We start from the raw sequence: 16,566 nt of genomic DNA, 5'->3' as shown, positions 1-16,566 counted from the left end.
TAACATGTATATTATAAAAATTAAATCTCTAATAGGGAAAGAATAAAGTGAGAATGCGCCACCTATCGGAAATTTTTAATACTACTGTTAATTTATTATATTTTTTTAACAATACGCTAATTTTCAGAAAATTAAAAAAAATATCATGTATATTATAAAAATTAAATCTCTAATAGGGAAAGAATATAGCGACAATACGCCACCTATCGGAAATTTTTAACACTACTGTTAATTTATTATATTTTTTTAACAATACGCTAATTTTTAGAAAAATCAAAAAAATAATACCTATATTATAAAAATTAAATCTCTAATAGGGAGAGATTAAAGCGACAATGCGCCACCTATCGGAAATTTTAACACTACTGTTAATTTATTATATTTTTTTAACAATACGCTAATTTTTAGAAAAATCAAAAAAATAATACCTATATTATAAAAATTAAATCTCTAATAGGGAGAGATTAAAGCGACAATGCGCCACCTATCGGAAATTTTTAACACTACTGTTAAAAAAATTATATATGATCTTATTAAAACATTTTATACAAAGTTAAAAAATTTTTTCAATGTTTTTATCCTCAGAAAAATTTTTTTTCTTCGTTTGAAAAATTTTAATGGTTTTATTATTTGAAGAAATAAATTCGCAACTAATTGGACGGATTTTAATTTTATAAATACAAATTTTTAACAAAGAGAAATTTCTGTATTTATTTTGCAGGCAGAGAATTTCAATTAAAAGGTATATTGATAATCCAGAACACGTTTTGTGTAAAATAAATAAATGAGTTTGTTTGTAAAATTCAAAAACAGCGAGAATCTGTGACTGGCAAGTACAATTAACTCGCATTTGTTACTTTTAATTGAACAAAACATAAAAATAAATAATTGAAATGCTAAATGTAGTACCAAGAGATATTTATTTATTTATTCAGTGTAAAAAGGAAATAATATATTCAATTAAAGATATTTATTCTTATCGAATTAGTTATCTTTGTTCAGACTCAGTACGTGTATATGTCAGAAAGAAGTAAAAAGCCCTCTGGCTTTCATTCTCGGAGAAGAAGATGTTACAGTAGAAAAGGTACGTCCTGAGTCTCGAGTTTGAGTGTAATATATAAAGAAGTCGTGGGCCTACGACAGGAATTTCATTTCCCTTTCTTGCTTCTGTACTACTATACTCCGTCCGTCTACTCACTGAGGCTTTTCCTTTAAGTCTTGCCAATATTTGCCCCGATAAAATTTTCTCTTAAAAAGTAAAATATGTTTTATTTGAAGCGGTGACGATTTCTTGGAAGATTTGTTGTTATTTTATTATATATTTGGTCTGTTTTCCGGTATGGTAGTTGTTGGCCTCATGCCGACCGATTATATGGCCGATGCCCGATAAAAATAACGCTGGTACCCTCCCTCTTGTGTATCTGAACGTACGCGCGATAAATAACGGTCGCGAGGGGTCATTTCGAGAATGTAGTAAATAACGCTAACGCAATTATGTTTTCTTGGACAACGAGCAATAATTCAGGCGAGCCTTTCGTCGAACAATGAGCGCATAAACTATACCCTTACTGGTTCACTGTTCAATCGTGATTCATCTACTGTGAAAAATATCTATCAGAGTATTTATGAAAAATCATTCGTCAAATCTTTAAGTACTTAATCATTGATTTTATCTCTGATAATTTTATTATTATTATTCTTTATATTATTAAGAAAATAAGCAAGATTTTGTGGCCAGTGTATTTATATAAAACCTTTTCAAGTTTTCATATCATTCTAACCAATAGTCAATTTATGATGATAAGTATTTAGGCTGCATACGAAAATGCTCTATCTCTAAATACATAAATAAGAAATGACATTGTATCTCGTGAACTATTGACATTTTTAAAGATATAAGCTCATCCTGATGTTATACTCATCAAGAGCTTTCATTTGAGTACCCACATGCATTTTGATATATTTTTTATATATACATGTATGTAATATATATAAATATATAAAAATTTAATGTGGGCACTCAAATGAAAGGTCTCGATGAGTGTAACATCAGGATGAGCTTATATCTTTAAAAACGTTAATAATTAAAAAAGTACAGTGCAATTTAACATAATTAAGAAATGACCGTGTATCTTGTCAACAATTGACATTTTTAAAAATATAAGCTCATCCCGATATTACACTCATCAAGACCTTTCATTTAAGTACCCACATCAATTTTTCATATATTTATATATTTACATATATTATATATCTATATATATATAGGGAAAGTGGGTTTCGTAGACCGTCAATCACGCAAAAACTACTGAACATATTGACATGGGACTAGGACCATTCGACGCGGAATGAATTGTAGATGGTTATAGGCTACTTATTTTTCGAATTCCATCAATCCTTCACCATTTTATTTCTATTTAACTTAGATAAACATTTTTCCCGCCCATAAAAACAAAAGACGAGCATTTTTCTTTAATTCATTTTTTTTTTTATCGGCATAAAGGGTATTACGTTTTTTTTTTTTTTTTGAGAATTTAGTTCCATCTACCATCGCGTGGGCGGATGCGTGGGTGGATGCGTGGGCAGATGCATGGGCGGATGCGTTGGTGGAAAATTTCACTAATTATTTCATTTAGGCATGAAGGGTATTACGTTTTTTTTTTTTTGAGAATTTAGTTCCATCTACCAACGCGTGCGCGGACGCGTGGGCATATGCGTGGGCGGATGCGTGGGTGTAATATATATGAGCGAAATAGGGTTTCTTTGACTAAAGTTGACGTCAAAACTACTGAAGCTATCGGGATGGGACTGCTACCATTCGACGCAGAATTTTCCGGAGATGGTTATGGGCTACTTATTTTTTGGATTTTATCAACCATTTCTCATTTTTTTTATGATTTACTTTTACATACATTTTTTCCCGCTAAGAAAAACAAAAGACTCTCATTTTTTATTCATTTGTTTTTAATACGATTTTCTTTTGTTTTTATTACATAACCTTGATATTTGATTGATTTAACGTCATTTATAAAAAGTTTAAGAAAAAGAAGCTAATTATTTTTGGTGAACTAAGTGTCGAAAATTTATGTTTATATGCTGATCGTATGTTTGGTTATGATAATTATCTGAAAATTAATTAGTTTCATGAAATAAAATAGTTAGAAATCTATGAAATCTACTGAAAATGTTGTTGTTTATAAACTAGAACTTTTTGAAACATGAAACTCCAATCATATCTATTGAGATTTAATAACATTTACTAAAAATTTCCTTACAGCAAACGTCTCTTTAGCAGCGGGAAATAGTATATTACACACCTGTGGCAAGAAAATGAGAAATGTCTCAGAACACATATATGTTGCCCGAGGCGAAGCCGAGGTCGACATATATGTGATCTGAGATATTTATTATTTTCCTGCCATAGGTTTGTATACTATTTTTCTGTCCGACAGAGGCGGAAAGCGGCAATTTCATTTAGCGCAGCGGGCCGAAAGTTGCCACTTTCCGCCTGGAGGGCAGAAAACTATTTTTTTGCTCGACGAAGGCAGGAAGCGGCACTTTCGTTTAGCGTAGCGGGCCGAAAGTTGACGCTTTCTGCCCGGAGGGGAGAAAAAGTAATTGCTAGGTTTCCAAAACTTAACATTAAATGTAGTAATTCGGTCAACGGATTAAGAATTTTATATACATGTTATTTTTGCTGATTACATAACTTATAAATTGTTTTTATTGCGGGATCGCGGGAATGTATCTGATTAAAATGAATGCATTTTCCAAACACTGGGTATGTGAAAAATAAATTTGGCTACTTATTTAAATAGAATTCGTCAAAAACATGTTAAATTTATTTTCTATAAAATATTGATGTCACTGAGAAAATTTTAAATAACAAAAAATTCTTCGCAATTGAAGCTAGACATATTTCAACTTTACTTATGAGACTTGCAATGACTTTAACTAAACTTTCAATACTCATTTGGAATCTGTGCAAATCAAAACAACACTCTAATTAAATTTCAAGTCTAGATCTAAAAATGCAATTCTATAAAGCGCCCAGCGAAGCGGGCGGGTAACAGCTAGTATATATATATGTATATATGAAAAATATATCAAAAATACATGTGGGTACTCAAATGAAAGCTCTCAATGAGTGTAACATCAGGAAGAGCTTATATCTTTAAAAAAGTCAATAGTTAAAAAAGTACAGTGCAATTTAACAAAAGTAATTATTTAATAAAGCAAAATTTTATTTATTTATAGTTCACAAGTCACGGCAGTCACATAGTGACTGCTAAGTTGCTGGTTTTCTTGAAAAAGTTTTTTAATACGGCCTAGCATAGCCATACATAAATTTGATTGAAGGTAGTACTGAAAATTTTCGCAAGGTGGCGCATGGTCGCCAAACTTTCTCACTACCAGAGTGTTAATTTTTAAAAATTTTAATTTCTAAGTAAAAATAATTTTTTGATTCTTTTAAATACTAACCTATCATTGGTTATTAATTTAATTATCTACTAAAACGATTTTAATTAAAAAAAAACTTATTAATTAAGATAAATTTTTATGAAAAAATTAAAGAATTATATTGAATAATTTTTTTGCTCCCACACATAGACTGATATGGTAATATCAGGGCATATATTGCAATATCAGGATAAATATGACTATGTAAGAAAATTTTTTTACGAGTTATTATTATTTTTTTTTAGTTATTTACGAGGATATTAAACTTCCTTAAAAAACCTTACACACTCGTTTGTTTATGAAATATATAATAGCATTAAAATAAAAAACGATTTAATATTCACTTTGAAAAATATAACTTGCGAAAGCAATTATCGAACAGTCAAGAAAATATTTTTCGATATCGCAAAAAGACACGAGCATTCAAGACATTTATTACCTTTTACAAGTTTTAGCTTCGAATTAAAATACCATTCAGCGTCTTTTAACGTCATTCTAAATTTATTTTTAGCACCTCATTGATTATTCATCTTTCCTTAATACCCAATTCAAACAGTACATAATTATTTCGCGAACCTCTTCCACAAGAGAACTAAAAAAACTGACAAAAGATTCCCGGAAGGTCCTTTCATAATTTCATAATTCATAATTTTAAATAAGTACAGTAAATTTTTAACCAACATCAAATAATTTTGTTGCCAATAAAAAATTATTAAAATTAAAAATAATTATATGTATGAAAATCATTACAATATAAACTTTATAAACATAAAAATAATTTATGTTACCCGTAATTTATGACACGAAAAAATAATTTATTATTTAACCAAGGCGAGTACAGTAATATAACAGAGCAGGGAGAGGCGACCTTGAAATGAATATAATTTTTATAGTAGTAAGTTTAAGAGTACAATGATGATAAATCAACAGGATCCATACAATTTAGCAGATGGTAATCTGTTTTTATGATGGGAGTCTTAAAAATTAGCAGATATAATTATAATATTGCGACAGAAACAACCAGATTGGATTGCCGGCCTCTGATACTTAGATAACTTTTAATTTTATTTATTTATTTATTTATTGTCAAATATGTACATACATTATTATTTTTATTTTCATCCTCAAATAATAAAGTAATTCCGAGATCCGACATTAAAACTAACGACTTAAATCGTAACTATTACTGCAAATTACCCGGCTATTTTTAAACCTTGCAATTAGCGATTATGATTACGATTAAGCCGGCAGGTTTAATTTAAAAGTCTAATTTTTAAATTAATTTTCCGATGATAATCAGTCGGCTGATAAAGCCTGACATTACTTTAATATTAATACTGACCGTCGTCCGATTAAGAGTAGACTATTATTGATAATTATAAAAATGTGATTGATATTAATGCTCGGAGCAAATTCTTATCAGTAATAAAAATAAATAACAAGTTTTTTCCCTTCGCCTACGCTGCACACTTGCTGCTCTGTCTTGCTCGAGCCTAATGATCTTACGAGTAATTTGCATCCGGGCAGTTACAGAGGCTACTCTAGGACGTACATTAATGGTTATAAAGGATCGAGGGCGCTCCTGAACTGATTTAATCAAGGGTTATATTTCTCAATCATCTCCGGGTTTAACACCACGTATATGACGACATATTTTTATTTATATTTCTAAGCTAAAAAAATAAAAAAAATTAAAATATTAAATTAAGGTAAAAAAAAGCAATTTATCATTTTTTTTTCATGTTGACTGATGGAAAAATTAGTAATGATTAATTATTAATAAGGCTCGGCCCTTATTCATGCCGAGAATTTTTTTATTGAATACTTTTTACAGGAATAATAAGCTATAGATTGGAGCTCCTGGAATTTTTCATCAGGAATATTATTTTAAAAAATGTTTAATATTGTAAGGATAACTTAAGTTTTATGAAATAAATGTTTGAATATTTTAAAGAGAAATTCTTTTTAATATTGAAATTTTTTTAAAAATTAAGAGATCGCGTTTCTCATAACTCACCTCGCGAAACGTAATTTATCATCGAGCGATAACTCATTTAAGAGAATGCAACTACTTAACATCCCCAGAGCGAATTTTCGTGTAGCCAATCTGACCTCATTCAAGAGTTTCTGCAAATAACACTTATCACACGCCGTGAGTGTGCATATATCGACGGTACTTTGGCTCGAACTCGTGTCTTAGGAGTCGCTAAGATTTGCCTTTATCAAGATTTTCTATAACTGTACTAAATTTTACTAATATATAAATTTGGTGATTCTTAATTTATTTTTTTTTATTTTAATTAAAATATAATTATTATAATTTAATTCTAGCAACCTTGCAGTCACTATGTGACTGCTGTGATTTGTAAGCTATAAATAAATAGAACTTTGCTTTATTAAATAATGACTTTTGTAAAATTGCACTGTACTTTCTTAAATATTGAGGGTTTTAAAAATATAAGCTCATCCCGGTGTTACAATCTTGAAGAGCTTTCATTTGAGTACTCACATGCATTTTTTATATATTTTTCATATATACATATATATAATATATATTTTCAAGATATAAACTCATCCTGACGTTATACTCATTAAGAGCTTTCATTTGAGTACCCACATGCATTTTTTATATATTTTTCATATATACTTATATATAATATATATAAATATATGAAAAATTGATGTGGGTACTCAAATGAAATGTCTTGATGAGTATAACATCGGGATAAGTTTATATCTATAAAAATGTCAATGGATCACAAAATACAAGGTTGTTTCTTAATTATGTTAAATTAAGAAAATGCTCTGTACTTTCTTAAATATTGACATTTTTAAAGATATAAGCTCATCCTAATGTTATGCTCATCAAGAGCTTTCATTTGAGTACCCACATGCATTTTGATATATTTTTCATATATACATATATATGATATATATAAATATATGAAAAATTGATGTGGGTACTCAAATGAAAGGTCTTGATGAGTATAAAATCGGGATGAACTTATATCTATAAAAATGTCAATGGATCACAAGATACAAGGTCATTTTTTAATTATGTATCTAGAAATAGAGCATTTTCGAATGTAGCCTAAATACTTATAATGATATGAAACCTTGAAAAGGTACATATTCAAGACCTCTGCAATGACACTAAATCAACCATATTATTAAAAAAATTAAAAGAAATATCCATATTTAAATATTTGATTAATTTAAAAATAAATATAAAATTTTTGACTGACAATTTTTTTGATCAAATGACAATTTTTTTAAAAATAATTTCATTCTTGCTAATTGAAACATCGAATGTCAAAAAACTTCTTTAGTCATACTTTATATATTAAAAATAAACCCCGAATTTTTAATCAATGTTTAAATATTCATCCAGCGATAGAAAAAGAAATAGTAATTTATTGAATTCCGGTTAGTTAAAAAAAAAAAAATTTTTTCTTATATTTCGAAACATAGAAATGCTTATTTATTGACAGGTTCTTCTAGTATTGATATAAAATCTAACTTGTTAGCAAAAAAACAAGTGTTAAAACTAATAAAGTGGGACTTATTCATACATATGAGATTTCATTCACATTGGAAGGTACATATTGACAAGATTAAAATATACTGTTGCGCTAATGCGGCCGTCCTTCACGGTACATTGAGTAAAATTCTATTATATCACTCCCATAACTCAACTTCGTGAGGTAACAATGAGCTTTGGCATTTGCCGTAATTGACTTGTAAAAAATTTTTACCCGCTAACAACAACAATAATAACAACAACAATAATCACAATATTAAAAAGGTATATTTTTTTGCTAATAAATAAATACCTGAATGCCATGATAAATTTTAAATGAGCTCTCTTCGGGCATGGTGTATATTTTAAATTACACTTTCAATCACATCGTCAATTTTTGTTTTTCTTAACAAAATGAAACAAATATTTTCACATCTGCTGCTTACACTTGTTAATAAAGTCCAAATCAATTTAATCATTTAATTCATAATTTAGAACTATAATTTAGTGTTACACAGTAAACAATTTATTTGCACTGACAACTTTCATTATTATTATTATTTCTATCATAATTACAATATCATTAGCATCGGGATAATATTTACCGAGCGAGGAGACACTAGACAAACAAAATAATCTATCAGCAATCCAACAAATTAATTCCGATATTACACTCCGATTAAAGCTCGCGTATTTACACAAAATTAGTGGTTTTTTTTTTTTTACTTTTTTTAATATAAAAAATATAAATGAGAGTAACAAATCCGAGGTCTGTGACTCTTGTTGACTAAGTGCAGCGACTGCAAGTTTAACCACTCGTTTTGAGTCTCCTTCTCCCTTTCTCATCTCCCTCCAACTTTAAAATTTTATATCGTTTCTATTCTTATCTTGCCGAGGGGGACAGGGCGATCGATGTCTCGGCAACTCACTAGTACGATTAAGTCGATCCGCAGTGTACGCACTCTGAGATGTGAGATGCACCGTGTGATGTTGGATTCTTAACCGATCGAAAAGTTAGCTCTGTACTGCTATCGACAATCCAGGCAACAGGTTTTCACCACCTTTCACTTTTAAAGTTACAACACCAGCGATTCCTCCGAATAATTATTTAATATAAGTCTTAAGTGTCACACCGATGAATGCTTGATAAATTATCATTTTAATTATTACTTTTATTTTTACGATTCAGACCACAGACTGTCACGTCAACCGCACTGTCATTGAGAGACTAAAAGACGGGTTTATTTATTTTTATTATACGTAAATATTTTATAAATTTTAATCTCAATTGTAATTATGGTTCTTATCTTTTGTAAAAAATTCTTATGCAGAATTATTAATATTAATGGATATGGAAAAAAAGATTAAGCTTTATCGTTGGAGCTTAGTAAGATCAGTCACTTGTTCATCCGTATATGATGATACTCCTTGAAAACTCGTCTCTACACTTGTGCATTCAACTGAATAACTTACGACTGTTCTGGGTGAATAAGATAAAAAATGACAGAATTACTCAAAAGTGGGGTTGTATAGGTTACTCTTACTTTTTTTTTTTTTTTTAATATTTTTAAATAATAATTCGATATTTTTTTTTATCAAAATCAAAAATTAAAAATTACACAAATGTAAGAAAAATTATTTTTAAAAATTATGATAGTAAATAATTGTAATAAAAAATATGTAAGTCACTTAAAAATTTATAATTTATATTATTAAGAGAATAAGCATTTTGGTCCAGTGTATTTATATGATAAAATAGGTTTTTATGGTTAAATTTAATATCATTGCATATTATGATAAGTACTTAGGCTGCACTGAAAAATTCTCTATTTTTAGATACATAACTAAGAAATGACCTTGTATCTCGTGAACTATTGACATTTTTAAAGAAATAAGCTCATCCCGATGTTACACTCATCAAGACCTTTCATTTGAGTACCCACATCAATTTTTTATATATTTATATATATTATATATATATGTATATATGAAAAATATATCAAAAATGCATGTGGGTACTCAAATGAAAGCTCTTAATGAGTATAACATCGAGATGAGCTTATATTTTAAAAAAAGTCAATAATTAAGAACTGACTTTGCTATCTTGTCAACTAATGATATTTTTCAAGATATAAGCTCATCCTGAAGTTACACTCATCAAGACCTTTCATTTGAGTACCCACATCAATTTTTCATATATTTTATATATTTATATATATTACATATTTGTATATATGAAAAAGATATCAAGAATGCATGTGGGTACTCAAATGAAAGCTCTTGATGAGTATAACATCAGGATGAGCTTATATCTTAAAAAATGTCAATAGTTGAGAAAGTATAGTGCAATGTAACAAAAGTCATTATTTATTAAAGCTCAATTTTACTTCAAAGGTGCTAGTTACATTTAATTTTATTAAAAAAGATTAAATAAATAGTTAAAGTATTTAATTTCGTTTAATTAATTTTTCTTCAATTATTTTTGATAATTTTATAATAAATAGTTGTTTAGTTATTAAGCGGAGATTTTTGTCGGAATATTATTATGGCTAGAAGGTACAATCAGGGCAAAATCGGAGTATCCGACGACATTGGTTTTCATATCAAGTTACCCGGCATATTCATAATGGCTGTCGTCAAGTATCGACAGACTCGTGGGTATAAACCGTACGTAACAAGCCAAGGTACATCAAGGATTTTCAATGGTTGCTGTGAGCCTGCATTCATCCCGTCATTTGTAGTAAACATTTCATTTTTATTCTTAATATAATATTATACTCCTGTGTCTAGACACCAAGGTCACCAATATTTTATTGCTACAAATATTTTAAATATTGTTATTAATAGTGTTTTTAATAAATAAATAACTTATTTTAATTAAGGAAAATTCTTGAAATTCAGAATCATTTAATTAAGTATTAATAGCCTGTAAGTAAATGTTCATGCAGGAAGTATGTTTACATGGTCCGCTTTAATGCTCATGTAATCAAAATTGTTGTCCGACAAATTACAATCATTATTATGATGACGATATTTGTACTGGCTTCAATGTAACGGTTTCAACCACAGGGCAAAGTATTACGTCTAGTAAATGCTTCGCTTCATTTGATTAATTTATTTAATGTTACGTGCGCAGGTTTATTTCATTTTTAATATCTATGGATATAAATTCTCTGTTGAACTTTGTTGATAATAATAATAATGATAGAATTTAATCTATTTTTTTTCAATTAATTAATTTAAAAAAATGAACTAAAAAATTTAATAAAAAAGTTCCTTAAAATTTTATTTCTTGAATTACTTTAATTTTTGTTGGCATAAAAATTTTTTTTTTAAATGAAAAATAATTGATATAAAAAATCGTCTTTAATTAAAAAAGACCTTGTATCTTGTAAACTATTGAAATTTTTAAAGATATAAGCTCATCCCGATGTTACTCTCATCAAGACCTTTCATTTGAGTACCCACATCAATTTTTCATATATTTTATATATTTATATATATTATATATATGTATATATGAAAAATATATCAAAAATGCATGTAGGTACTCAAATGAAAGCTTTTGATGAATATAACATCAAGATGAGCTTATATCTTTAATATATTACATATATATATGTATATTTCAAAAATATATCAAAAATGCATGTGGGTACTCAAATGAAAGCTCTTGATGAGTATAACATCAGGATGAGCGTATATCTTTAAAAACGTCAATATTTAAGAAAGTACAGTGCAATTTAACAAAAGTCATTATTTAATAAAGCAAAATTTCATTTATTTATAGTTCACGAGATTGCTAGTTTATTTTAATAAAAATGAATTGAACAGCCAATAAGAAGTTCAAATAAAAATTCTTAGCCATTAAAATTTTTTTTATATAAAAGATTATTAAATAAAAATAACAATAATATTAAAACCAGCAATGATGAAGAAAAGTAAAGTACTTTGAGTTAATCATTAATTTATAGTAATTACTGATGTTGTAGGAGTTAGAATTTCAATAATGAATGAAGTAACACAATACACAAGAGATGTTGAGTTCATTGGAGTTTTGAGGTATTATATATAGAGATTACAGCTGATTTAAGTTATTCAGAACGAGCACGGAGCATTAATGAAAAGGGAGATTTAATCGCTGTTAATGGAAGACCAAAGTGGGATTTTCTGATTATTTTGGCCACAATCACGATACTAAACTGGCAGGTCTTAACATGCAGGCTTGTGCTGTTCTCGTGGTAATGATCGACATCCATTAGCTCGACTCCTCGGTAAAAAATAAAGTGGAAGCGGAAGGCACTGGAGTATACGAGAGAGGATTGATGAAAACAAAAAAACACAAGTGAAATACGGAAAAAATCGGAAAAAATGAACAAGCAAGCTTTGAAAATACCATTTGCATATGCAAATACATTTAAGTGTTTAAGCATTATTGAGAAGCAATCCACCTTGTTTTTTTTTTAATATTATGTTGTGTTATAACTCGAATTGCAGAGTAAAGATACTGGTATTAGTATGTCGGCTGATAATGTCAGAGGTATTAATGCACTGGAAGAAAATTAATCATCAAGAAATTCGACAGTTTAAATTTTAAATGACATCACCGAGATATCTTGGAATTACTTTAGTCGTGAATATAAGAAGGATTATTACCAACCGCCAAGTTAATCGTTAAAGAAAAGACCGTTGCAAATTGAAATGTTTTACGTACTTATTTAACTCTACTCCGTTAATTTTAACTTAAATACAGTCGTATAATTTTTTTTTTGACTAAAAAAATTAATGACTGTTTAAGTAGTTACCATGAAACAGTAAATTAAAATGTTAAGTTGTCGTCTGTATTCTTCGTAAGTTTTTATTAAATAAAATTATTTTATTTCTTCATTTTTAATTTGATTTTTTTTTAGCATTTTGGGTCACGACATTTATCCGAATAATTTGAAGTCTTTAAAAGGTTCATAATTATTTTACATATATTAAACACATGTAAAAATAATATTATTGTTTGAAAAAAATTTAAAGTTTAGCAAATTTAAAATAACTGAGGACTAAAATGAAGCCGTTGTTGTCGAGAAAAAAAACCGCGAAATTGAATAAAAATTAGCGATGTTACGGGGAAAAAAAAGATTGAGCGTTGACAGACGAGGACGAGTTTTTTTTTATTTACCGACAGGTGCATAATTAGTTGTACTCTCTCAATCAGAATTCCCGAGTTGCTAATATAAGGAAAGTATACGGTACAGACTGTAAAATATACATAAAAGATTTAAAGTCACGAAAGCCCGAAATTTCCGCACGTGCTCGATGCGATACTTTCGCGTAAGATATAACCGGTCGCGGCGTGTCTCATCTCAGCTCATCGTTTATATATCGCGTGACACGTTAACACAACCAATAGCCAGCAAGAAAGTGAGAACTCGAGTGTATAAACATGCATACGAGCATACTGTACATTAATGCCCTGAAAACGAGTAAGAAATTGAAAGTACGACTCTTAACAATTTCAATCATCTATATTACTAAGAGAATTTCGTATCTTGTATCTCGTGAACTATTTATATTTTTAAAGATATAAGCTCATCCCGGTGTTACACTCATCAAGACCTTTCATTTGAGTACCCACATCAATTTTTCATATATTTTATATATTTATATATATGTATATATGAAAAATATATAAAATGCATGTGGGTACTCAAATGAAAGCTCTTGATGAGTGTAACATCGGGATGAGCTTATATCTTTAAAAACGTCAATATTTAAGAAAGTACAGAGCATTTTCTTAATTTAACATAATTAAGAAACGACCTTGTATCTTGTGAAGTATTGACATTTTTAAAGATATAAGCTTATCCCGATGTTACACGCATCAAGACCTTTCATTTAAGTACCCACATCAATTTTTCATATATTTTATATATTTATATATATATGTATATATGAAAAATATATGAAAATGCATGTGGGTAATCAAATGAAAGCTCTTGATGAGTGTAACACCGGGATGAGCTTATATCTTTAAAAATGTCAATATTTAAGAAAGTACACTGAAAAAAAATTAATTTGATTCAAGAGAAAAATTCTTGAACCAAGAAAATAACTTTGAAGAGTTTAATTGTCTTCAATCAAAACGAAAAATTCTTTAATTAAATAAAATTTACTTAATTACCAATAAAACTTTCTTTGTTTAAGAATTTTTCTACTTAAATTAAGAAGATGAAATTCTTAAAAATTATTTACTTGATTCAAGTAAATTTTTTTTTCTGTGTACAGTGCAATTTAACATAATTAAGAGACGACCTTGTATCTTGTGAAGTATTGACATTTTCAAAGATATAAGCTCATCCCGACATTACACTCATCGAGACCTTTCATTTGAGTACCCACATCAATTTTTTATATATTTTATATATTTATATATATATGTATATATGAGAAATATATGAAAATGCATGTGGGTAGTCAAATAAAAGCTCTTGATGAGTGTAATATCGGGATGAGCTTATATTTTCAAAAACGTCAATATTTAAGAAAGCACAGTGCAATTTAACAAAAGTCATTATTTAATAAAGCAAAATTTTATTCATTTATAGTTCACAAGTCACGGCAGTCACATAGTGATTGCAAGGTTGCTAGTTACAATTCTTATTACATTTATCTCTGATCATTATTTTTTATTACCCAAGGTCTCACTGTAAAAGTTTCAATCAACTATCGGCGTGTATTGTAATTTATATTATAATATTATTATAGCTGATTTTATTAAAATATTCTTATTACAATCGAATAAAATTCCACTACAGGGGAATTTGCAAACCTCAGAAAAAAATAAACTGAAATCTGAGCTGTCGAGAGACGATTCTCGTGAGAAATATAACACTTTCACGGTCATTTTCCACTGAACCGGTCAATTTACAACATTCTATTGGCAAACCAAAATATAAATATATCGATAATATCACCATCAGATTTAATGTGAATAATATTTACCCGTAAAATACTGTCCGGCAAAACAAATATCATAAACTGCAATAAAAGTGTCGGAATATTTTTAAATTTAACAAATTATATATATATTTTTTCTCTCTTATTTTCTACTTATACTCGTCCTCCGTCTCGACAAACTTGATTTGCGTAAATTTCACACTTAACAACAACCTTCGCTATTCCAAATACTGCCAACGCGCCTAAATAGTTTTATTTTTAGAAAAAAAAAAATAAGAAACGTTATTCGCAAACAATATTATTTATCGTATTTTAAATTAAACACAATTCAACAAGATAGAATTTTAGTTCCTAATATTGTCACTGGCCGACCGCTAAATCATAAAGTCATTGACTTGTGTGATTACGATCTCTCCAAGAAATAAAAGAGCGAGATAAAGAGGAATAAAAAAATGGACGTGATGTGATTTGATGTAAATAAAAAACCCTTGATCGTTATTACCTTAGCCTTATGTCTCTTCGACAACGGTTCTGCCATAATAGGTAGACATCACTTATATTCGTTTTCTTCACATTCAATTCAATCCGTATTCATTCTGTACTCCGAATTCGTTTAGAATTATACCACCCATTTTAAAATACCATTCTCGTTGTTTTATTTTTATATATTGTTGCGAGTACTCAGCAAAATAGATATTTTAAATTATCCAACTATTTTATGTGGTCACGATAAAAACCCTAAAAAGCCTCAAATCTTCCATTAACCGCACTCGTAAATGTTTCCAGCACATAAATAACTTGTCGTATCTTTCTTCAAACTATATCACGTCTCTAATGGTAACAAGCGTGTTATTTTATTTTATTTTTCTAACACTTCATATCAAGTCAGAAAAAATTAAATTTTTTGTGTAAATTAATTTGAATTAATTCTTTTTAATAAATTTATTACTTGAATTAACAGACAGTGAACAATTTTCAGGATTTTTATCAAAAAATAATTTTTTAGTATTTTTTTATGTCAATATTTTTAAAATAAAATCGAAAATTTGATCTGCTGATTTAAGATTAAATAAAAAATTAAATTTTTATTTTTTTAACACTTTATATCAAGTCAGAAAAAATTAAATATTTGATAAATAAATTAATTCAAATTAAATCTTTTTAATAAATTTATTGCTTGAATTTGGTCAATTTTCCGGATTTTTATCAAAAAAAAAAAAAATTCACTGAAATTTTAAAGTATTTTTTTACGTCAATATTTTTAAATTAAAACCAAAAATTTGATCTGCTGTTTTAAGATTAAATGAAAAATTAGATTTTTATTTTTCTAACACTTTATATCAAGTCAGAAAAATTTCAATCTTTTTAATAAATTTATTGCTTGAATTAACAGAAAATTACACAATTTTCTGAATTTTTATCAAGAAAAAAAAATTTTAAGAATTTTTTTCACGTCAATATTTTTAAAATAAAACCAAAAATTTGATCTACTGACTTAAAATTGAATAAAAAATTAAATTTCTATTTTTCTAACACTTTATATCAAGTCAGAAAAAATTAAATCTTTTGTCTATAAATTAATTTAAATTAAATCTTTTTAATAAATTGATTGCTTGAATTAACAGAAATTGGACAAT

The 16,566-nt window shown here is 28.0% G+C and overlaps 2 protein-coding genes across 4 annotated transcripts in view; one reads left to right on the top strand and one right to left on the bottom strand.

The window, feature by feature from the left end:
• The window catches only part of LOC123274982 (tensin-4-like), a 213,405-nt gene that overhangs the window by 151,482 nt on the left and 45,357 nt on the right, over positions 1 to 16,566 (bottom strand). The window contains exon 1 of one of the 3 annotated variants that reach the window (XM_044742821.1): positions 15,432 to 15,774. The exons of 1 other annotated variant lie outside the window; for it this stretch is intronic. In XM_044742821.1, the coding sequence (XP_044598756.1) occupies positions 15,432 to 15,467 (36 nt within the window). In that variant the 5' untranslated portion in view covers positions 15,468 to 15,774. Of the gene's footprint in view, positions 1 to 8,294; positions 8,352 to 15,431; positions 15,775 to 16,566 lie in introns of those variants that run through there. One more of the 3 variants, XM_044742820.1, reaches the window with a different exon arrangement.
• Positions 1 to 16,566, top strand: part of LOC123274981 (cadherin-23) — a 49,293-nt gene that overhangs the window by 11,840 nt on the left and 20,887 nt on the right. The window lies entirely within an intron of this gene.

This window comes from Cotesia glomerata, linkage group LG1 (assembly GCF_020080835.1).
Source record: "Cotesia glomerata isolate CgM1 linkage group LG1, MPM_Cglom_v2.3, whole genome shotgun sequence".
Lineage (NCBI taxonomy): Eukaryota > Metazoa > Arthropoda > Insecta > Hymenoptera > Braconidae > Cotesia > Cotesia glomerata.
The sequence above is the reverse complement of the archived record's forward strand: the minus strand, read 5'-3'. Positions and strand labels throughout refer to the sequence as shown.